Source organism: Sinohyriopsis cumingii, chromosome 2 (genome assembly GCF_028554795.1).
Source record: "Sinohyriopsis cumingii isolate HCF-2022 chromosome 2, ASM2855479v2, whole genome shotgun sequence".
Taxonomy (NCBI): Eukaryota; Metazoa; Mollusca; class Bivalvia; order Unionida; family Unionidae; genus Sinohyriopsis; species Sinohyriopsis cumingii.
In genome coordinates this window covers 95,515,841-95,541,034 of record NC_142962.1, presented here as the reverse complement: position 1 = coordinate 95,541,034, position 25,194 = coordinate 95,515,841, and the positions used below count along the sequence as shown (strand labels likewise).

At 35.4% G+C, this 25,194-nt stretch overlaps 1 protein-coding gene across 1 annotated transcript in view; it reads left to right on the top strand.

The window, feature by feature from the left end:
* The first annotated feature begins 120 nt into the window (after positions 1 to 120).
* Positions 121 to 25,194, top strand: part of LOC149805414 (tetratricopeptide repeat protein 8-like) — a 145,293-nt gene continuing 120,219 nt past the window's right edge. Inside the window, exons 1-7 of the mRNA XM_089949974.1 lie at positions 121 to 272; positions 4,899 to 5,077; positions 10,484 to 10,643; positions 13,510 to 13,644; positions 17,566 to 17,651; positions 22,512 to 22,710; positions 23,586 to 23,725. Of these exons, the coding sequence (XP_089806100.1) occupies positions 171 to 272; positions 4,899 to 5,077; positions 10,484 to 10,643; positions 13,510 to 13,644; positions 17,566 to 17,651; positions 22,512 to 22,710; positions 23,586 to 23,725 (1,001 nt within the window). The 5' untranslated portion in view covers positions 121 to 170. The remainder of the gene's footprint in view (positions 273 to 4,898; positions 5,078 to 10,483; positions 10,644 to 13,509; positions 13,645 to 17,565; positions 17,652 to 22,511; positions 22,711 to 23,585; positions 23,726 to 25,194) is intronic.

The window sequence follows — 25,194 nt, the reverse complement described above, 5'->3', positions numbered from 1 at the left end:
AAGGATAACAACTTGTAAGTTCACTATATCATGTCCTGTGAACGCGTATTAGGGCACGGGATCGTAGTTTTGGTAAATGGTTTTACCCAATGGCTCTTCACTGAAGAGGCATGTTTTGTTTGGCTTAGATACATACCAGTTACCCAAGAAATCACTGCTCCAACTTTAATATGGATCCTTTATTTCTGGCCTGTAGTTATTTTCGACGAAGAAAATACCAGCAGTGTGTGGACATATGCACACAGTTGTTAGAAAAAAATCCATATGATCAGGTATTGATGCGGTTTCAACAATAGATTGTTTTGGGAGCCTGATTTAACGTAAATGAACCGGAGTGTAAGACGTCAACCTTCGGTTGTTAAATATTATGATAGGAATCGACGTCTTATTGTCCATATGCATACTTGTCCATAGCTCTGTTATGATCACTACACCGTGGGTAATTGAGACCAGTCTTCGCGTATTATTGTTGACGCATACTGACAATGTTGCTTAGACAGTAGCTTAGCCCTAACGCAAGACACAGAACCCGATATTTTTGTTCCGGTGGGGTGGGTGGGTCTTACAGCGGTATGCGGAGAACTCGCCCCATTGAGAACTCGCCCTGGGAGAACTCGCCCCAGCGTATATGGAGAAGTCGCCCCAGAGTGGTTGGAGAAGTCGCCCCAAAACTTGTCACCCAGATAACTTTTTTTATAACAGAATTAAATCATCTTTTACGTGATTCATTTTTAGATTTTTATATATACGCGATCACAAAAGAGATATTAACTGGTAATCATAAAAAGCAATATCATAGTAAAATTTCTAAGGATGAAATTAAGTCTTTATATAATCTAATGACTGACGACAGTATAGTGACTAAAAACAATGATGTTTCTTTTCATTCTCTTAGACAATTGACCTATCGCCAGTTGTCAATCATTCTGCTCGATTGACCAATCAGAGAGCGCTATTATACACACCTCCAGGCACTGTTTACATCTGCCATTTTACTCCGACAAGCTGCTTCTGTCAATATCGACTCGGCTATTGTATATATTTACAAATTTCGCAATGGTTCAGAGAAGTCGCCCCACTTTGCCTGGAGAAGTCACCCCAAGGATCATATATAGTAATTCTGAGATATAGCCACATGGTTAAGGCTTTATTTATTGTTGTTTTTCTTCAACTTAATAACTTATTAAATTTATAAAATTTGCAATTTTTAAACTTTTCCATTTGATCAACTCTGCTTCTGTACTTAACAAAAAATAAGTGTTATCTGTCCCTTTTGCTCTGCTCTTCAAATCATTAGATGCATTTTAATAATATTTGTAGAGATAGTGTTATCAATATTTTTTTTATTACATTTACATCTAAAAATGGAACATGTGTACTAGATGCAGTATAAGTAAATTTAATCGTTGGGTGAAAATGATCTAGGCGATCAATGATTTTTTTCACTTCTTCAGTTGAATGCTTCCAGATCATAAATATGTCATCTAAACATCTGAACCAAAGAGATGGATTAAACTTTTCGTTTTGAATAAAATCCTTTTCTAATTCACCCATTAAAGGGAAGAGTATATAGGAGCCATATTAATACCTATTATCTGTATGTAATTCGTATTATTAAATTGAAAATAATTATTTTCTAAGATAAGTTTTTATTATTTTACAAATATCTTTGCTAGATAGTGTGCTATTATTAGGATTGTTATCAAGAAAATATTTGCACACTTCAATACCATCTGCATGCAGAATTTTGGTATATAGTGATGTTACATCTAATGATACCAGGATTGAAATTATCAGATAAATGTGGAATAGACTTAGACTTTTTAATGAAAGTAGTTGTATCTTTAATGTATGAAGGAAGTGATTTCATTAAAGGTTGTAAAATACTATCAATAAATTTGGATAGGTTTTCAGTATATGAATTACAACCTGATATAATGGGTCGTCCTGGAAAATTTAAAGGTAAATTATGGTGAGGATTTGTATGAGTTTTGGGTAATATGTAGAACTGAGGTGTACGTATGTTAAGAGGGAAAGTATCAAATTCCTCATATGCGGAATTATTATTTTTGAGGTGTACTTATGTTACGAGGGAAAGTATCAAATTCCTCACATACGGAATTATTATTTTTAGCAATCTCATTAATGCATGTTGAATTTTTTTATTTAATTTCTAATTGACGTTCAACTTCTTTAACATAATCATCTTGATTCACAATAATAATAGCATTTGACTTATCGTCCTTTTTAATCACTATACTGTCGTCATTCATTAGACTTAATTTCGTCCTTATAAATATTGCTATGATCATGCTTTAATTTAGTTATATCTCTTTTGTGATCGCGTATATATAAAAATATAAATATGAATCAAGTAAAAGATGACTTAATTCTGTTATAAAAAGGTTATTTGGGTGACAAGTTTTGGGATGACTTCTCCAACCAACTGGGGCGACTTCTCCAACCACTCTGGGGCGACTTCTCCAGATAAGTGGGGGCGAGTTCTCTGCATACCGACGTAACTTAGAGAAGTGCAAGCGATGAATAAATGCTCTCGCTTTCTGTCTCTGTCTCAATGTTGTTTCATATGGCAAATATTGCTCATCAATATCGTCTGGTATATCGTTTAATGTTATCACACCTGCCATTTTCACAGAATGTTTGTCGGAGGTTAAGACATTGTCAAGTCACGTGTTCGGTAGGCGGAGCGATCTACCTTCTGGTGTAAGGTCAGTCCTATGCTTGGTACTAAATAATATGGGAAATATTGCTCTTCTTTTTCATCAGTGTTCATCTCTGACAGTTATAAGGCAAAATTGTTTCAATATTGGTAGCAAAAAGTATTCATTTTGAAATCCTTACTTTATTTCGTTGTTGAACTATGATAATTATATTGTAAAATTATATTAACATGGGTACTGGAACAATCCTCAGTGTTTGGGCACTTTTTTGTATCTCCATCTCTGAATTATAATAAAAATAATTCCAAATGAAATAACATTAAAGATATGTTTACGCTTTTTCATTCAATGTTTCCAACATCAATTTATTATGCACCTTTGATTTTGTTTGTGACTGAATTGGATGAATATGCATTTTTCTTCCACACTTGTGTACAAGACTGTTTTCCACTCATATAATAAACCCTTCCTTCCCATTCTGCATTCATCTTGTTTGAGTGATGTTGATAATAGAAAAATAAATCACTTATAATTGAAAGTCTGTGTTCATGTAAAAGCATTAGATTTCTTATAAAACACACACCAGATCACCATGAGAATTTTTAAAAAACAAATATAACTTTTAACTTTCATGATTGATACATCTAATATACTAACGTTATTCATTAATGTGGTAATTACTCTCAAACTCAGACCAGGCTGAATCGGTACAAATTACTGACTGAATCAGCCCAGATTCCTGGCTGATTCTCCAAACTTCCTAGCTGATTCGGACCATGTGAAATATTCAGTTTAGTCCAGGATTTAAATGTGACATTTAAATTTGTTTTTAAAGATGATCTTCTCATTATGTCCCAAGTACGTCGAGCAGTTCAAATATGCATTTAAGTTAACAAAATCCTTCTAGTACGCGTGATCATGGTGTTTTTATTTATTTTAAAATAACATAATCTTGTTTATTTTGCATTGGTAATTTAGTAGTGAAATATTTTAAAACTTTTCGTTCAACTTGAAATAGTTTGTTATTACTGAGAAATAATAAAATTATGAACACTGACAAAAAAAAAGAAATAAACTAAATGATGGGTGTAATACAAGTGATCTTTCAGAAACCGTCCGAATTCTGCATATTAGCCATCATGATGAACTCAGTAGTGACCATATTTCCTGAGTAGGCATCAATGATGCTTTTTATTGAGTTCAAGTATCATTCGTCAGTGGTTAGCAAATCTCAATGAACAATCAGATTAAATTGTTCAGTTAGAGAGATGATACTATAACCCTTTGGCTTATTGACGGTCATTGCCAATTCAGTCGATTTTGGGTTATAGAGGTCCATGCCATAAAGTCTTCTCAGGATGACTTTGGTTATTAGGTTGGAACCCTTTCATATATAAAACTGCAGACATCACATTATGCTTACACCGTCTCTACTTTTCCAAAATAAAATGCATCTAATGATTTGAAGAGCAGAGCAAAAGGGAGACAGATAACACTTATTTTTCATTAAGTACAGAAAAGGAGTTGATCAAATGGAAAAATTGAAAAATTGAAAATTTTATAGATTTAATAAGTTATTAGGTTGAAGAAAATTAACAATAAATAAAGCCTTAACAACCATGTGGCAACATCTCAGAATTACTATATATGATCCTTGGGACGACTTCGCCAGGCAAAGTGGGGATACTTCTCGGACCACCATGGGGCAACTTATCCTGACACCTAGAATGAGTTCTCCCAGGGCGAGTTCTCCATGGGGCTAGTTATCCCAGGGCGAGTTTTCCATGGGGCGAGTTCTCCACTATTCTCTTACAGCCTAACTAACAGCGCTGTGTAGCATGTTTTGATGTCGACTAACTGTAACGAAAGTCAAGTTTTCAGGAATATCACACACAACTGGCAACCAATAATGACACTTTTCTACAAAGTTAAAATGTTTTTGTCAGACTTTACTTATCCTGATATCTTTTCTTTAATAAATTAAAATTCTCACAAAAGAAATAGACCTGTTTTCAAGTTTCGTTGGCATACATTTCATTTGGCTGGAAAGCAATGAAAGCCGGGAATGCCAAAATCAGGTTAAGTTGAAATATTATTCTTTAATGAAACAAATAAAAGTATATTATGCTTATTGGAACTATAAGCAACATTTTATTTCATAACCCCCACATAAATATATTTTTAAGATGAAATTTACATGGTCTGTATTTTTTACAGGCAGCATGGACACTAAAGACACGAGCCCTAACAGGTCAGGTGTATGTTGATGAAGTAGATGTAGATGAAGAAGGAATAGCTGAAATGATGGATGATAATGTAATTGCTAATTGTGCCAGACCTGGAACTTCTTTACGATTACCAGGAACGGGGCATGGGGTTCCCAGTCAAGGTGTCAGGTTAATATGATTTATCATTTTTAACACATGAAAAAAATTTCGTAATGCAGTAAATTTTGGATAATAAACTTGTATGTTAAATATATATACACAAAAAATTAACATTTATGGGTCTTCATTTACTTTTATTGCAGAAATAAGTACAATATGACTGTGTCAGCAATTAAAAACTAGATCTGAGACAACAATTTGGCTGATTTGGTTAATAATCCCTTTCTAATTAATTGATGTTTAACTTATTTTTATTGTCACCTGTATTTTTCAAAGACAAATATGGGCATATAGCATCTGTACTTTTGTCTGTCAAACTGTAACATTTTTGCTTCCACTGTTTGGTATACCTATGTGCCATCACTATAAGGTGTGTAACATACAACAGTAGGAGTCCAGTCAAGGTCAAGGTTCAATTTTAGACACTTTTCCTTCTTTCTAGCATCATCAAAGAGAAGGAGTGAAAACTCATACATTTAAGTGGTAACCATTTTTTGGTTTCTCTTTTGGATTTCTGACAAAGAATCAGCTGCCTTTGGTAGCCCCTGATTCTGCTGAAATCCCTTGTCTCAATCATATATGATCCAACTGTGTCATTCCAACAAGTTATCAAGCCATCATCCATTAGATCTGTCTACTGACAGCAAATGACAAGTTCACTTCATCATCTTATCTTGGGGTCATCAGTCTCCCATGTAAGTGTGTGTGATTATAATTTTTAACATAGCTTTAAAAAAATTTCAGTCATATCACTATGATGTCTGCAGTGTGGCAGTTTATAGTGATGTCTAGCACTGGGGCATCATGCTGCAGACATGTAGCATGATGTCCCACCCAGTCACATTATCCTGACACCAGGCCAACCAGTCCTAACACTAACCTCTTAATGCTGAGCGCCTAGCGAGGATGCTTTTAGTACCATTTTTGTAAGTCTTTGGTATGAGTCATTAGGCTGGCTAAATCATCAATGTAAATAATAGCAGGTAATATATTATTTCTATTTTATCACATAGTCATTACATTTTACACATAGTGTGTGCAGTTTCATATTTTTGATATTATAACATGTGAACATATCACTTTATATGATTTCGATTGGTCCAAATAAGCTCATGAACTTATTGTGCAGTATTCTCTTTACTGATTGGTTGCAATCATATGAAAACTTGTTACCTTGCCCCTTTCTGGAATTGTTTGTTTTCCATGAATGTTTTGGCTGCCATTTTTTGATTCAAGTCACCAAAGGAATTGGGGAACAAATGGTCTTGTCTGACTGAATATGGCCAATTTACAGGGGCTTGTTATGTCATGTATAACATATCATAACATGAAAAATACCTTAAACCCCAAGACAAGAACAACGACAACAACAACAAGTAAAACTAACAGTAATGCTCAGTTGATATCAGGTGTGGGGTGGTGGTGGTGGAGGGGGGCAGTAAACATGTAGCATGGAATCCACCCTATATACAAGCATAGTTTAAATGTTAACTTACGTCAGTAAATGAACTCACCTCAGTTCATAAAAGAATGTGGACATAAACCAGTCTCCTAATTGACAGAAGTTTACCCAACCACGGCATATTTACACAGTAAATATGTGATGCAGTTCTGCCTCAAAATGAAATTTGTTTACATATTCTGTAGTCTACTGTTCCAAGTCAGTACTGCAAATATCTAGCCACAAATAGATTACATTAAATAATGGAATTTTCTGCATCAAGTAAAACTTCTTTCAAATGAATATTGCAACAATGTAATGTTTAGTTGTGAAAGGGACATATTAGGTTACGTAAACATGGATCATCTACTGCATTCTAGCGAGTACTGCATCAAACAATGCGATTTCATGCTTATTGGTCATTCTGTGCGAAAAACCGCTCCGGTGGCCTAGTGGTTAGAGCGTCCGCCTCGGATGCGGGAGGTCGTGGGTTCGATCCCCGGCCGAGTCATACCAAAGACTTACAAAAATGGTACTAACATCTGTCTCGCTTGGCGCTCAGCATTAAGAGATTAGTGTTAGGACTGGTCGGCCCGGTGTCAGGATAATGTGACTGGGTGGGACATCATGCTACATGTCTGCGGCATGATGCCCCAGTGCTAGACATCACTATAAACTGCCACATTGCAGACATCGTAGCGATATGACTGAACAATTGTTAAAGCTACATTAAAAATCCAAATCACACACACACACACACACACACACACACACACACACACACACACACACACACACACACACACACACACACACACACACACACACGTCATTCTGTGTTGAAAAATGATTTTGTCTGTGTAAAATGTTCTGTTTATTCAGAAGGATGATCTTTGACTTATAGTTTGTAAGAAAAGTATAATCTAAATGTAAACGTTAATACTAGTTCAACTTTGGGACAAGAAATGAAAGGTGCTGCATCTATCAGAATGAATGAAATTATTCATTCCTCTTTCAATCTAATTAATTGCCACTGAAATAAAAACAATGTGATAAAAAGAATCTCAAATGGGTAATGATTTAATATTAAATTTATGAAACTCATTGTTCAACGAGTTTAGTAAATTCAGTATTAATTCATTACCCATTTGAAATCCTCTATAAAATATTGGTCTAAGTCAAAGAAGGACAATATTCTGAATGATGAAAATAACTAAGGCATCCAACTGGGATCATTTTTTCTTTTTACCTGGAGGGAATTGGGAGTTTATCCTTGGACAGGGATATGGAGAGACACAAGGTAAAGTAACAATGGTGGGCAACTATTACATGAGCCAAATTAGTTCCCTCCCCCATGCCAAACACATTTTGTTGGAACTTACAATTTATTTTTGAATAGATCACTGGAAAGCTTGAAGAACAATGCTCATATTTGCCTAAGGCTCACATTTATGAGTTCACTTTGGTGTGTGATTTTAGCAAGAAATAGAGCTGATCTACACCCAGGTGCCACTGTAATGTTGGTACCTGTCATACTGTAAATGAATGGAGATCAGTAATATCTAAAGAGACATTGTGTTGAAATACCATCAAGATTTCAACAGTTGTCATAGTAAAGCCAGCTCTGCAGGCCACTGGGTAAACATTGACTGGTACATGTAATTATGTTCTCATGGAAGTGCTCACTGGCATTGTCGTGACCATTGATTCACTCTTTTCACACTTGAATAGATGAGGGCATATTACATTTATGATGATTACTTCGAAACCCAACTAAACGTTAGAACTCAAAAACTAATTCCACTTAAAAAGACTTCATTAATTTGTAATTTTTCATACAGGGATGCCACCATTAGGCATTTACCAACATTTTCATTTATCAGTATTTTTGGCATATATAGTGTGTATTGTTTATTTATTAAGGCAAATGTTAAGAAATGTAAACCCACAAAATATGTAATTCTTATTAATTATAAATTTCCACTCATTACCTGCTGTATTTGATGATAAAACATATCAAGCTTGGTTTGCCAATGTTGAATTTTTAAAGTTAAATAGTTTCCTATTTCTGGCCTTTTTAATAAGAGAGAATAGGATCCACACCTACCTCCACATTGTAGGCTGGTTGTTAATTTATCTGGGGTTGCTAAAATGAGGAAACAGCATATTATCAGTGCAGTTTGATGCACATGGATGAACCATGATTTGCTTCTACTTTTCACTTTGATGGAATCTCATATATCATGGTCAAGGTTGTATTTTCAAGCTCAGGGTCACTCATAACTGTTTTACTCCATATTCTGCACTTTTCCTCAAATACCTGAGGGCAACATTTTTTTGAGGAAAATGTTCATATACCCATGCATTCCTGACTCATCATCCATTTTGCTTCAAAGGCCTAATTAGCATGGGTAGAGGATTTGGCAACACTAAAATCTTCAGTAGCTTTTCTCATCTTTCCCTTAGCAATGATCATAGGGGGCTGTCAGTGCCATAATTGTGATATTGCATTGGCTATTCCTTGTCTTCCAATCAACAATATTTCTTGTCCCCATTTTGGAAACAATATTCAGAGGTCTATGAGTAAATTGCTTCCCGGTTTCATCACAATTCCAAATTAGCTCTGGAGTGTTTGTTCTTGTGAGTTCTTTGAAATACTTTGATATGGTTGTAGTATTTAGTGTAGTGTAGAAACAATACCATATTAATAGTCTAAAACTAATTTTGTTATCTCCAAAGCCTGATGTAATGACTATATCATATTATGCATGTTATCCAGGTTATATGGTATTATTGTTCCACTAGAGTGTTGTCCAGATTATATAGTATTATTGTTCCACTAGAGTGTTGTCCAGATTATGTAGTATTATTGTTCCACTAGAGTGTTGTCCAGATTATATAGTATTATTGTTCCACTAGAGTGTTGTCCAGATTATATAGTATTATTGTTCCACTAGAGTGTTGTCCAGATTATATAGTATTATTGTTCCACTAGAGTGTTGTCCAGATTATATAGTATTATTGTTCCACTAGAGTGTTGTCCAGATTATATAGTATTATTGTTCCACTAGAGTGTTTTCCAGGTTATATAGTATTATTGTTCCACTAGAGTGTTTTCCAGGTTATATAGTATTATTGTTCCACTAGAGTGTTGTCCAGATTGTATAGTATTATTGTTCCACTAGAGTGCAGTGAAAGTTTCAACACCAAAATTAACCTTTTATTAACACAGAATCTTTAGAGTAAAGAAAATATCAACTGTGAGTCCATTTTGTTTCATGGAGATTCATTTTCATGGAGTTTGCTTTTGCTATAAACTATGAATTCAATGATGCAGTGTACATTTATTCCTCAGTGAAAATAACAAGACCTCTTAACCAACCCACAGGTATTTCTACCAACAAATATGTGACTTTTTATAAATTCACAAAGATTGGTAGATATGAAAGTAAATGATATCAAAATAAAATAAGCAACATAAAAAGGAGCCAAAATAATGATAGATCACTCCAAAAAATTTAAATCATTAGTGAGAAGGTAAGCCTTTGTAAGATTAATAGAAATATTTAACAGCATATCAGGTTGTGTGAAACTATTGGACAGTTTTTCTGACTTATCAAGTACATGAGCTAGCCAACTAATGACATTTGATTGCACACAGAATAACTCTAATTCATATTTATAATGAATGTAGTCATAAAAGTTTGAGTACAGATGTAAAGTTGAAGTAAGAGTCTACAGTCAGAAGAGGAACTAGATAAACTATTTTATTTGTCAAAAGTAGTAATACATCTTATAGGATACATTGATACCTGCAGACAATTTTGATTTCTCTCAGATTAACTATATAGTAACATTTTTTAAAATCTTTATTCTTATTTGTTTTTATTTTTTATAGTTTATGGTAAATGATATTATGTCAGTACTATTTAAAAGCTCTTTAATAATTTTCATTTATGTTTGATTCATTACAGGCCTATGTCTCAGTCTGGTCGGCCATTGTCAGGATTTGTTCGACCAGGCACACAGGGTGGTCGACCAGGGACTATGGAGCAGGCAATAAGGACACCCAGAACTGCTCACACAGCCAGACCAGTAACAAGTGCTTCAGGACGCTATGTTAGACTGGGCACGGTAATTATTGTCATCTTCAAATTACATCAGAATAAACTGATGAAAAAGTATATAATCTTTTTCAGATGTCTTTGATAAAACTGAAACTTTGCCCATATTTTTCAAAACATATCATACTTCCTTTTTGTGTGGTACACATGTTTATGACAAAATCTAGTTGGTCCTAAATGAAAATAGTTCTGCTTGGACATCCACTTTAGTCAGTATATCTGCCATCTTGAAAATATTGTTTTTGTTACTTCGTCTGATTGGATTGTTTATCAACATAGGGTTAAAATAAAAAACTTTGTATTGTTTTTAGTTGCTCCTAAATAAAAATGGTGCTGATCTGACCTCTTGTATGTCTTGCCTGGCAGCCATCTGGAAAACTATTGAGAACTACTTATCGTAAATGCAGACTGGTACTGACATAGAAGAATGGTATCTTGTTGGTGTTATACAGAAATAATGTCAATCTTCCATTCAGTTTGGCCATGATGCTAACATCGTGAAAATCTTGTCATTACTACTCCTTCTAAATGGATTGTCATAGCAACAATGGGTTTTCACCAAGACTTTTTATGATATCTAATTTGTTCTAAATGAAACTGGTTCAAATCTTGCACCTAATATGGCCACTATGGGTGCCATCTTGAAAGTCTTTTATTGTTTGGGAATATGAGAGATGGTTTCAATACTTAGTACTTTAAAAGGAGAAAAGGTCTTGTGAAGTATTTCAGGAAATTCTTTTCAGTTAGTAGAGCATCTGTCTATTTTGGGGAACTCTTGTTTGAACACTTTTCTTTTGCTGATATGATAAACAAATTTTATTGTTTTTTTTATAGAAAAGATGTTACAGCTTGTAAAATAATGTTTATACAATGTTGTACTCTTTTGACAAGGAGCTGATTTTTTTAACCTTTATTTTCATATCCACAGTGTATTTGTTAAGCAAACATGGATGCATAACCAGTTCCTCCTCCTTCTCAAAGAGATCATTTCTTGCTAGTATTATATAGTTGAACGTGCACATTTGATACTGAATTTTGCTCTCTTTTTTGCATATGCATGCCAGAATAAATAAAATAATTTTACAGTTTTCTTTACAAGGAGACAGTGATTTGTTTGTCATGTGAAATCATTATTGTACTCTCAACTGACATTTGGATAGGTCAGTGCTGTAAGTCATTTACGTTGTTGTCAAATGGAACAACAAAATTACAATTAGAGTTTCCAAACAGTTTGTCTCTTTTACTACAAAACATGTGACTGAGAACAATTTTCTGTCTGTGAGTTGTGCTTTTCTGATCTGTTGCTGTATTTAAAATGGTGTTTTTTTTAACCACCAGTCCAGGACAAGTGGTTTCAGAAAATTCACTAGTCCCACCTTTCTCTTCACTAGTCCCACCTTACTTGTCACTAGTCCCACCTTATTTTTCATTGGTCCCAAAATGATAATCACTTGCTGAGATTTGATGAGACGTATGTGCTTAATCCATAGAAAAAACAAACAAAACGATATACAACAAATTATTTCTTAAAAGAATTTAATTTGTCAAAAACATTGGTTGTTATACATTTGGCTTCTTCAGGTTCATGTATATATATTTTAGCTGATGGATTTGAAAATATGTCCATGTATATGTCTGCCACCTGCACCAGCACTAAGCCAGCAGTTGATAGGTGTGTCTGGGTTAAAGTCTTCAAGCTCTGGTCCATTTGCAGAAATGTTCATTAGCATTTGTAAACTCTTTTGGTTTAAGGAATTCCTTAAAGAAGTCTTGATTAAGTTCATTGAACTAAATCCTCGTTCACACTCAGAAATAGCTACCGCACACTCAGTATCCGTCTTACGTTTTATCCCTCCATTTTCAAACAAATTTACCTTCGCTGAATTGCCGTTATTACCTTACTTGCAAAAATAATTTAGCAAACTCATTTTATCCACAGAGTAACTATCAGCTTGCTTGACAACTACTTCTAAAGTGATCATAACATCAATTTTCTCTTTTAAATACGAACTGAAACAGCTCATTAATTAGCGTAATTGTGAGCCGCTTGTTATGATCTAGATTGAGTAAACTCATGGCAACAAAACTGCTTACAACACTGCTAATTGATCATACTGGCTTTCTTTTGTTTGACGTGTTTTGATTTGCTGATAATTTGGTCGCTTAGCCCAGTATGCAGTCAAGCGGTAAAAGGATGTAAATGTATACACGAAGAGGGGTAGAATCAAGTATTCAGTATGTCCAGAGGGCATGATTGGCCAAATAAAGGCAGATATAGTGATTAAAGCACAAAAATAAGGACTAGCCTGACTTTTTTAAAAAGCTCTTGTCCCGGACTAGTGACTTGGAAAATTTTACTTGTCCGACTTCAAAAATGACTAGTCCGGGACATCGGGCTATGGGATTTGCTCAGCCCTGGGTGGCCAATTCTTTTGGATATTACAATTCAGTACTGTAGAAGACTTTTACAATCTTTTTCTTAGCTGCAATAAACTAAAGACAATTAAGTCTGTAACAAGATATACCATGTATACTTGCTTATAGGTTGGGTACAACTGCAAACTACACAGACCCAGATCTGCCATTGCATACTGTTCTGGTACATTATTCTACAGCAGATCAGGATCTTTGTTGTTTGCAGTTTCTAAAGAAAACCAATTATGGGGATGAATGGGACCTGGTTGCTCCATTTTTATATATAGGATAATTTTGGTACCTTGTTAATGAGGTAGGGATACTAATATTTGTACTAATTGCCAAATAAATCTTTGTCACTGATTGTGGCATTTTATCATGTTATTGGTGTATTGAAACTCAGTACGTGTTTGCTGATGTTGAATATCAATGCCAGTTAGAAAACAACTAATATTTTTCAGGCTTCCATGTTGTCAACACCTGATGGTCCCTTTATCAATCTTGCCAGACTGAATTTCTCAAAATATGCCACAAGACCAAATCTTGCAAAAGCCTTATTTGAGTATATCTTCCATCATGAAAATGATGTAAGGAATGTAAGTATTACACCATGGAAAATTAATCAGTATAGCACATCAGGACACTCAAGATACAGAAACTGACTTGGCTTTAGTCCATGTAGCACATCAGTAGTCTACATTAGGACAAACACAGTCAGCCTTAGTCCATATAGCACATCAGGACAAACACACTCTGCCTTAGTCCATGTAGCACATCAGGACAAATACACCCTGCCTTAGTCCATGTAGCTAGCACATCAAGACAAACACACTCTGCCTGAGTCCATACAGCACATCAGGACAAACATGCTCTGCCTTAGTCCATACAGCACATCAGGACAAACACACTCTGCCTTGGTCCATACAGCACATCAGGACAAATACACCCTGCCTTAGTCCATGTAGCTAGCACATCAGGACAAACACACTCTGCCTGAGTCCATACAGCACATCAGGACAAACATGCTCTGTCATAGCCCATATAGCATATGAGGACAAACACACTCTGCCTTAATCAGTCTTGCAGATCAGGACACTTTAGATATACAAACACAAAGTGTTAGCCAATATCGCACATCAGGATACTTTAGAAGCACCAACAAAATCTGCCTTAGTCAATATAGCACATCAGGACTAAAGATAAATAGACTGCCTTAGTCAGTATAAATCATCAGCAAACTACAGATACACAAACACACCCAGCCTTAGTCAACATAAAACACCAGGACACTACAGATACACAAACACACCCATCCTTAGTCAATATAAAACACCAGGACAGTACAGATACACAAACACACCCATCCTTAGTCAGTATAAAACACCAGGACACTACAGATACACAAACACACCCAGCCTTATTTCATATAGCACATCAGGACACTACAGATACACAAACACACCCAGCCTTAGTCAATATAGAACACCAGGACACTACAGATACACAAACACACCCAGCCTTATTTCATATAGCACATCAGGACACTACAGATACACAAACACACCCAGCCTTATTTCATATAGCACATCAGGACACTACAGATACACAAACACACCCAGCCTTAGTCAATATAAAACACCAGGACACTACAGATACACAAACACACCCAGCCTTAGTCAATATAAAACACCAGGACACTACAGATACACAAACACGCCCTGCCTTAGTCCATATAGCACATCAGGACACTATAGATGCACAAACACACCCAGCCTTAGTCAGTATAAATCATCAGCAAACTACAGATACACAAACACACCCAGTCTTAGTCAATATAAAACACCAGGACACTACAGATACACAAACACACCCAGCCTTAGTCAATATAAAACACCAGGACACTACAGATACACAAACACACACAGCCTTAGTCAACATAAAACATCATTACATTAAAGATACACAAATGCACCCAGCCTTAGTCAGTGTAAAACACTAGGACACTACAGATACACAAACACACACAGCCTTAGTCCATATAGCACATATGGACACTACAGATACACAAACGCACACAGCCTTAGTCCATATAGCACATCAGGACACTATAGATACACAAAACACACCCTGCCCTAGTCGATATATCACATCAGGACACTATAGATACACAAACACACCCAGCCTTAGTCAATATAAAACGCCAGGACACTACAGGTACACAAACACACCCAGCCTTAGTCAGTATAAAACGCCAGGACACTACAGGTACACAAACACACCCAGCCTTAGTCAATATAAAACACCAGGACACTACAGATACACAAACACACCCTGCCTTAGTCCATATAGCACATCAGGACACTATAGATACACAAAACACACCCTGCCCTAGTCGATATATCACATCAGGACACTATAGATACACAAACACACCCAGCCTTAGTCAATATAAAACGCCAGGACACTACAGGTACACAAACACACCCAGCCTTAGTTAGTATAAATCATCAGCAAACTACAGATACACAAACACACCCAGTCTTAGTCAATATAAAACACCAGGACACTACAGATACACAAACACACACAGCCTTAGTCAACATAAAACATCATTACATTAAAGATACACAAATGCACCCAGCCTTAGTCAATGTAAAACACTAGGACACTACAGATACACAAACACACACAGCCTTAGTCCATATAGCACATATGGACACTACAGATACACAAACACACCCTGCCCTAGTCGATATATCACATCAGGACACTATAGATACACAAACACGCCCAGCCTTAGGCCATATAGCACATCAGAACACTACATATACACAAATGCACCCTGCCTTAGTCCATATAGCACATCACGACACTACAGATACGCAAACACACCCAGCCTTAGGCCATATAGCACATCAGAACACTACATATACACAAATGCACCCTGCCTTAGTCCATATAGCACATCAGGACATACCCAGCTTAGTCCATATAGCACATCAAGACACTACAGATACACAAACACACCCAGCCTTAGGTCATAAAGCACATCAGAACACTACAGATACACAAACACACACTGCCTTAGTCCATATAGCACATTAGGACACTACAGGTACACAAACACACCCAGCTGTAGTCAATATAAAACACCAGGACACTACAGATACACAAACATACACAGCCTTAGTCCATACAGCACATCAGGACACTATAGATACACAAACACACCCAGCCTTAGTCAATATAAAACACCAGGACACTACAGATACACAAACACACCCAGCCTTAGTATTAAACACCAGGCCACTACAGAGACACAGGTGCACCCTGTCTTAGTGTAAAACACCAGGACAGGCACACAAACACACTCTTCCTTAGTCCATATAGCACATCAGGACACTACAGATACACAAACATACCCAGCCTTAGTCATTGTAAAACACCAGGACACTACAGATACAGAAACACACCCAGCCTTAGTCAATATAAAACACCAGGACTCTACAGATACACAAACACACCCAGCCTTAGTCAATATAAAACACCAGGACACTACAGATACACAAACACACCCAGCCTTAGTCAATATAAAACACCAGGACACTACAGATACACAAACACACCCAGCCTTAGTCAATATAAAACACCAGGACACTACAGATACACAAACACACCCAGCCTTATTTCGTATAGCACATCAGGACACTATAGATACACAAACACACCCAGCCTTAGTCAATATAAAACACCAAGAAACTACAGATACACAAACACAATCTGTCTTGCTCCATAATATTGTAATTCTATGCTATGCTATTATTTTGTACAGTTTTCCATATATTTGCAATACTGTAGTTTGTGAGATAAGTACATTAGATCTGATGTAAAATATAAGTTAATAAGCCATCAAAGACACCAACGGTGTACAATAAATAATGTTCCAATTTCAGCTCTCTGTGATGATAGTCACTGCTTGCAGGACTAAAGTTTTGGGCATGGACATTCAGTTTTCAAAAACTGTTATTAAGTTTTCAAAAACTGTTATACAGTTTTCTAGATGCTGGAGTCACATTTTTTCAAAAATATGGTTCAGACTTTCCTTTTCAAAATCATCAACAGTGCTCTGCCAGATAATATGATTTGTTTTGAAGAATATTTTTGGTAGCAATTTTTTTACAGCCTACACATTTCCTTGAAAATACATATTGTTCATTTATTTCAGTATGGCATTAACTGTAATCCTTTTATAATTTCAAAACTGAATTATAATTATATATACCTTATATACATAGTTATAAGTAAAATCCCAAACTAAACAATGTAGACCCTGATATACAAGATGTAATGCTGTGGCAGGTCAGGTTCTATGTTGGTCAACTGTAGTTTGCACTTAGACTCAAGTTTGAAAAAAGTACATATGATACGTTTGTTGTCTGAATTTGCAACTAAAAATTTTGTGGGGGATACAATTTTCTTTGTGTTACTTACTATTTCATTTCTCTCTTTGTTCCAAGGCCCTAGAGTTAGCTGCCCTTGCCACAGAGGCATGTCAATTCAAGGACTGGTGGTGGAAAGTTCAGCTTGCAAAATGCTATTTCAGGTCATAAAATGCTTTCTCCTATTTCAGAAATAGTTGAATAATTTCTTTGCATTTATAGATATATTTGCTTCTTAGATTTTATCCTTGTTTGGCAATCAAAATTTCTTCTCAAAACATTATTACAGTTTTGCTAGGACTTCATTCAAACAGTATTTCTTTATCTGTAATTACTAGCTGATCAGATTTACTGCTGGGTTAGTAGATGTCATAAAAGTAACCAAGGATTTTGCACCAACATTTAAATCTATGATATCACATGACCATAAGTCTCTTTCTAATGCATTGTGTGATACTATGGCACTAAAACCCTAACAGGGACTTTCACAGATGATTGATCACCAGTGCAAACAGAACAGTGAGCTATCCAGTGAAAACATGTATCACCTCATTCTATTTTTATCTCAGTGAAATAATTTGCTAAATTTGGAAATTTTGCACATCTCTTTTGAAGTACAAGAATTTGCAATGAAGTGAACTCATTTGCTTTCTTTAAGAAAAAATGGGTTAAATTGCTTTCAAAAATTGTTAGAAAGCACAGAAATAGATCTAAATGGTTACTGTTTTCTTTTTCCTTTGTGAGCCCACTTCTCCAAAATCGGAATGACTGCTCCGGTGGCCTAGTGTTAGAGTGTCCGCCTCGGATGCAGGAGGTTGCGGGATTGAACCCTGACCGATTCACACCAAAGAGTTGTAAAAATGGTACTAACAGCTGCCTCGCTTGGCACTCAGCATTAAGAGGTTATTGTTAGGACTGGTCAGCCTGGTATCAGGATAATGTGATTGGGTGGGACATCATGCTAGATGTCTGCAACATGATGCCCCAGTGCTAGAGATCACTATAAAATGTCACACTGCAGAATTGTTAAAGCTATGTTAAAAATCTAAAACACACACACACACACCAAAATCTGAAAGTCCCTTTAATGGTTTCATTATCTCATGAGGACAAAGTGCAGGATAGCTTATATATGAACTTTGCATCGTTAGCATCTCAGCAAATGTATACAAAGGTAAAAGTTTGTTTTCAAGATTGTATTAAAGGTTCTTCTTCTGACATTTTTATGTCACTGTCATTTTTCTTTGTTATGTCATATCTGGAGGTGTCTGACACATTGCAGACCTGCCAACTCTTACTATTTTGCCGTAAGTCTTACAAAAATTACCCTTAAAATACAGACTTATCGCATACTAGCAAAAACATCGGAAAAGTTATCGTTGCCGAAAAGTCCGGATAATTGGTTCATCTGTGTTTTATTTGGATCCGGGTTTCATCTTAGAATTAGTAAAATTAGTCAGGGAACCAGACTAACTTTACAAAAGCACCCCAGATGTTTTAAACTGCACCTATTTGTTCATGTGAAGCATCTGCATAATCAAACTGTTGATTATAGAATTTGTTTAAATGGCATCCAGAAAGAGATGCATGCTTAAGGGGAAAATAAGCTTCTAGAAAAGTGTTACTAATCAACACAGAAGAATATAAAGGAGTACTCAGATTTTTGTGAATAAAAGTTGGAAAGGAAACAGTTATGAAAATTGGACATCATGTGTCAATTTGAGTATGTCTCATGGCTGGAGATATTGTTGCCGTCGTCATGTGAAATAGAAAAAAATTTCCAAGAATTATGTCACGTTGAGAGATAGCAACAAGCTATTGAGCTGCATTGGGTTTGGAACTAGAGTTTGTGCAACTGTACTAGTGGTAAAAAAAGTCCACACGTACTTTACAAACTTTTCAGTTCAACATAATGTTTATCGTTGATTTGTCAAGCTTATAATTATGTTTTCCAGCTTTACAATAGCAGTTATTGATGCTTTTTAACACCTTACTGAAAACTGGTCAATCTTACGGGGAAAAAATCAACTGCCTTACTGAGACGGACTCGTCAGGGTTGGCAGGTCTAATATTACATGTGCAGCTGCAGATAATTCTATAAAACACTGTATTACCTATCAGCTGCATTCAGTTTATAGACAGGATCACAGAAGCAGAAAAGTTTTAATAAAATATTCAGAACTTTTAAAATACTCCATTGTATGCAGACAGCAGGTTAAAGTTTGTATTCTAATTCTAGCCTTTGTTTACAGTTCATGTGAAGGAACTATGCATTTAACTTCTGAATGTGAAAATAGTATGTACCTGTTGGTTAGATTTGTGTTACAAATTTAACTAATTTTTAAACAAATTTGTATTGAAAAGTTTGAGGTTAAAAGTTGCTTTTAGGGTTGTTATATGTAGATAGTAGGTCAGAATTTGCATTTGAGGTTTTGGTTCTATACATAGGAATACACTTAGTATGTACTTATAATTTTTGTGCATTGATAAGCATTAATCTGACCTTATTTGTTAGTTTTAATACAAATTGTACTTACTTTTCTTTCAGAGGACACAAACAAATTTGGATGATCAAAAATAAATGATCACTGGGCAAATGGTGATAACCCATCTCACCATCTGTCTGTCCATTTTTCCATCATGTGGTTTTTTCTGTTTTCCATTACTTAAGGTCATTTTTTCAGGTACTCTCACATATTGGGTTATGTAGTTTATTGTGTGGATCCAGCTTGGAGAGAAATTAATCAGTATGCCAGAATTGGGTCACTATGACCTACATTTCATGTCTACCTTGGGAATTTGGTCAGTGTGTCATGCAAGTTTAAGTGTACAGTCAAATCTATGGAGTCATGGTCAGGGCCAGACAAATTTTAAATTTTCCACTTGTTTAGGACCTAGATTTTCATAAACTTGAGCTAAGATCCTAATTTTTGCATCTGCTTCTATTTAAAAGTATAGACCAATAACAGAAAATTTTACTTGACTTAGAATATTTTCAACTGGTTCCAGGCTGCTGGATTGCATATTTTTTCTCCACTGACTGCAGAGTAATAAGTACATGTCACATGCAAACTAATCAAAATGACCTTTGATTCATTATTTTCATTCAAATTGTTTTGTTTGGAATTAGTGTCTTATGCATTTCAGACTCTGCAGGTACATGTCTAAATATGGTTACACCTATTTCTACTTTTTGTTGCAATTCAAATTTAAAATGCCTAGTTAATTGTACCCTAAAAGGCAAGCCATCCTGTCACAAAATGCTTAGTTAATTATGCCTTAAAAGGCAAGATATGCTGTGAAATAATGCCTAGTTAATTGTAACCTAAAAGGCAAGCCATGCTGTCACAAAATGCATAGATAACTATGCCTTAAAAGGCAAGATATGCTGTGAAATAATTCCTAGTTAATTATGCCTTATAAGGCAAGATATGCTGTGAAATAATTCCTAGTTAATTGTACCCTAAAAGGCAAGCCATACTGTCACAAAATGCCTAGTTAATTATGCCTTAAAATGCAAGATATGCTGTGACATAATTCCTAGTTAATTGTACCACAAAAGGCAAGCTATGCTGTCACAAAATGCCTAGTTAAGTGTGCCGTAAAAGACAAGCCATGCTGTCACAAAATGTCTAGTTAATTTGCCCCAAAAGGCAAATTATGCTGTTACAAAATGCCTAGTTGATTGTGCCCCAAAAGACAAGTTGTTCTGTCAGCAGGGTGTTCAAAAGCTTAGGCTGTATTATAAAACAAAGGTTTTAAAAAATGTATTGCCTAACATGCTAGAATTTCCTTAAGAATTGGAACAAAATGGTTTTGGGTAAATTTTACTGATTGGCATCATTTTACAGATGAATTATGCCAGAATCATTCTACAGATGAATTATGCCAGAATCATTCTGCAGATGAATTATGCCAGAATCATTCTACAGATGAATTATGCCAGAATCATTCTACAGATGAATTATGCCAGAATCATTTTACAGATGAATTATGCCAGAATCATTGTACAGATGAATTATGCCAGAATCATTGTACAGATGAATTATGCCAGAATCATTGTACAGATGAATTATGCCAGGATCATTCTACAGATGAATTATGCCAGAATCATTCTACAGATGAATTATGCCAGAATCAATGCACATATGATTATACCAGCATGAGTGTACAGATGAATTATGCCAGAATCAGTGTATAGATGAATTATGCAAGCATCAGTGTACAGATGAATTGTGCAAGCATCAGTGTAAGGGGCCCCGAGTGGCCGAGTGGTCTAAAGCTCTCTCCATTACGGATCACTGCCATCTCACCTCTGTCTGCATGGGTTTGGGTCTCGGATTCAGCCAATGTGGGTACGTGAGAAAGCTTGCCAGTAGCTTCTCGAGGATCGGTGGTTCTTTCCGGGGTTCTCCCGGGTTCTTCCTCCACCATTAATACTGGCCGCCATGTATAGCCTATAGTGTGCTGAAAAATGGCATTAAACACTACAACAACAACAACAACAACAAGCATCAGTGTACAGATGAATTATGTTGTCTTTTGACAGCTGTAGTTGACGTAGCATCACACAATTTATGAGAGATTTGTGGTCTTTCATCTGACATTCTTAACTACCACCTGCATTTGTCTTGAGCATTTGGCATGAATAAACTGATGACCATGAATGTCATTTTGTCTTCTTAAGACATGAAAGTCTTTTTAAGAATATAGTCTGTGACTTTTCAAACAGCATTTAATGGAACCAAAAACTACTGCTTCTGCTTACAGAAAATTATGGCATTTTAATGTTTAGTCTATTTAAAACAGAAACTGAAACAAAAATTGTATCTATGTAATTTGCATGATACTTATATGCAAATAAGATATTGCCAATGAGCAAGATTTAAAAAGTGTTTCAACTGTGCTGAATTTGCTCATAATTTTTAAATATTGAACCATGCTGAAATAGAATGATCTTCACTATTTTATTTCTTTGCTCTGTTTCTTTCTTCATCATTATACTGTTTTTATAAATGTTTCAGATTAGGGATGTATAGAGATGCAGAAAAACAGCTAAAGTCTGCTCTAAAACAGCAAGATATGGTGGATACAGTCCTTTATTTGTGTAAGGTCTATGTACGATTAGACCAACCTCTTTTGGCTGTGGAAATCTACAAACAGGGACTTGAGAAGTTCCCGGGAGAAATCACTCTGCTTGCTGGAATGGCCCGCATTTACGAGGTACATAAATTTCCTAAAGAGGCAGGTTACAATCTTCTATCTACCTGGACTGAGATTTTGATTGATCAACATAAAAATGAAATCTTGCCCTTCTTAATTTAAATTCAAATCCATGGAATAAGCATTTGTTAATTTTTACTTTCTGGGCAGATTGTTTTCCATGTTGCAAGTTGCTACTTGAGTTTTTCCAGTTCCAACAGGAATTCTTTTCAGTAATTATCAAGTGGTAGAAAAGCTTTTTCCTTTCTTGAAGCAATTACTTAAAAAAATGTTTTAATAGATCTGAATAATGACTAGTTCATTTTCTGACTGAGAACAAATCAACACAATTTTCAGCATGTGATAAAATGAGAAACAAATATGACACTTTATAATGTTCCTTGTGATATAAATATTCAACCTCACAAAAGAAATACCTAGTCCAATCATTAATGAACAATTTTGTTTATTCATCCAGTAATTTTTCCTGATTGTAAAACATTTATCTTTACATATTTTGATCATGGATCTGTACAAATTCTGAGGTAGATTTAAGATACACAAGTCAAGGATTTCCCAGCAGTCTGTTATGTAAGGGACATAACTCGTGTTTTCAGGTTTTTATGTTCTCTTTGATCAGTTGTCTCTCTTTATTGTATTATTTTTGTTTTTGCATAATTGATATGTTTGAAAAGTTTTAAATATTGAAGGATTTTAAGTTAAACTTATTAATGATACTATGCCAAAAATACTTTTCTTTGACAACATTTCCAAGCCATTTGAATAAGGATATGGGGTATACATTTTAAATTGTACATATTATTCAAGCTCAGTTCTTTGAAAAATGAAAACATGACCTATCATGAAGAAGTTAGTTATTTTTCTTTTTGATTTAGGGGATGAATAATATGGACAGTGCAGTGTCATATTACAAAGATGTTTTGCGGTTTGATAACATGCATGTTGAGGCCATAGCCTGTATTGCCACACACCATTTTTACACAGACCAACCAGAGGTGGCACTCAAGTTCTACAGGTAAGTAATATACTACACTGAGAATCAGATTGACTTTGTGATAGACATTTCATAGTCATGTTTAGCATGGACTTGTGGGTTTGAGTCATTTTATGGATAAGTGAGTTAGGTAGTGAACCAGTCTATAGAAAATGGCACCACATGTTAAGTGAAACTTTACGGTGTGAGTTGTTGATGTTATATGATGGAAAATGTTAAAGCAGATGGATCTTTTCAAACTTTAAAACATGTTAGATCAGGAAAAGTGACATATCAACACCACTTTATATACTGTAAAAGAAGAATATGAGAGTAATGTAATACAGCATTCTGAGCACCTGACCATGATAATTGCAGAATTCAAATTCATAATTATTCAGCGAAAGTTTCACATGTATACATGTTTGCGGCATAATGCTTCAATACAAAATATCACTATAAACAGCCACACTGCAGACATAGTAGCAATATGACTGAAAGATTGTTAAAGCTACGTTAAAATCAAATCCAAATTACATACTAGTATTAAGTAACTGTAACCTCCATTAGGGTTTCGTGTACAACTGTTCTTTAGGGCAATTACATTATTATTTGAATATATATCTTGCTGTTATTGACTGACTAATGAATTTATTGATTGACTGATTATCATGCAAATAGACTTTAGTATGACATAACATGCTTCGGACTTATCCACCGATTTTGTTATAGCGCCCTGTTTTAAGGAATTCTTAGATTTGTCTGATTACTTGTTTGATTATTGGAACTCGGTGTATTGGAAATATTCCTTTGTCTGAAATAATTAGCCAATTAGTAGGAGCAAACATCATAGAGTGAAGTGTTAGATTCCATGATGTCATGGTTGACTTTTAGTGAATTCAGGTCAAAACTGCATGAATGTCCCTGGAGTAATATAGTTCCTATTAAAACCTAATGGTGTACATTAGTGGTGTGACTGCAGTGGCACTATTTATGGTAGGAGACTGGTACATTACACAAAGGAATAAACAAGAAGGGACTCAGCAGATAACGTTTATGTTGCCATGGTGGCAAATGTGATGCAGTTGTACTGGCGAAATGTGTCTTGAAACCATGAATTGACTGGCCAAAGGTGGTGCAGTAAAAATAGTTCCCTGTGTTAGAGGATAGTTGTATAGTTTCTATGGCGTGAACTGCTGATGGTATGGAAAGTTGGTGAAGAGAAACCATGCAAATGTGTGGTTGATAGATATTTGGCAAGTTTTGAGATCTGTGATCTTGCATTGATTAGCAAAAAATTTATGTTTAGAAATACAGGCTTTCTAATTTACAACTGAAGTTGCATAGAAGTCTTTGGAAATTTGAGGTAAACTTATGACTTCTAGCAGAATCTTGCCAGGGTTTCATACCGCTCAGTCAAGCAAATACCCCTGGCTTGTAACAATACTATTTGGCTGGATTTGAGCATTTATGGCAGGAAACTCACTTTATCGGCAATGACTATTCGCTTT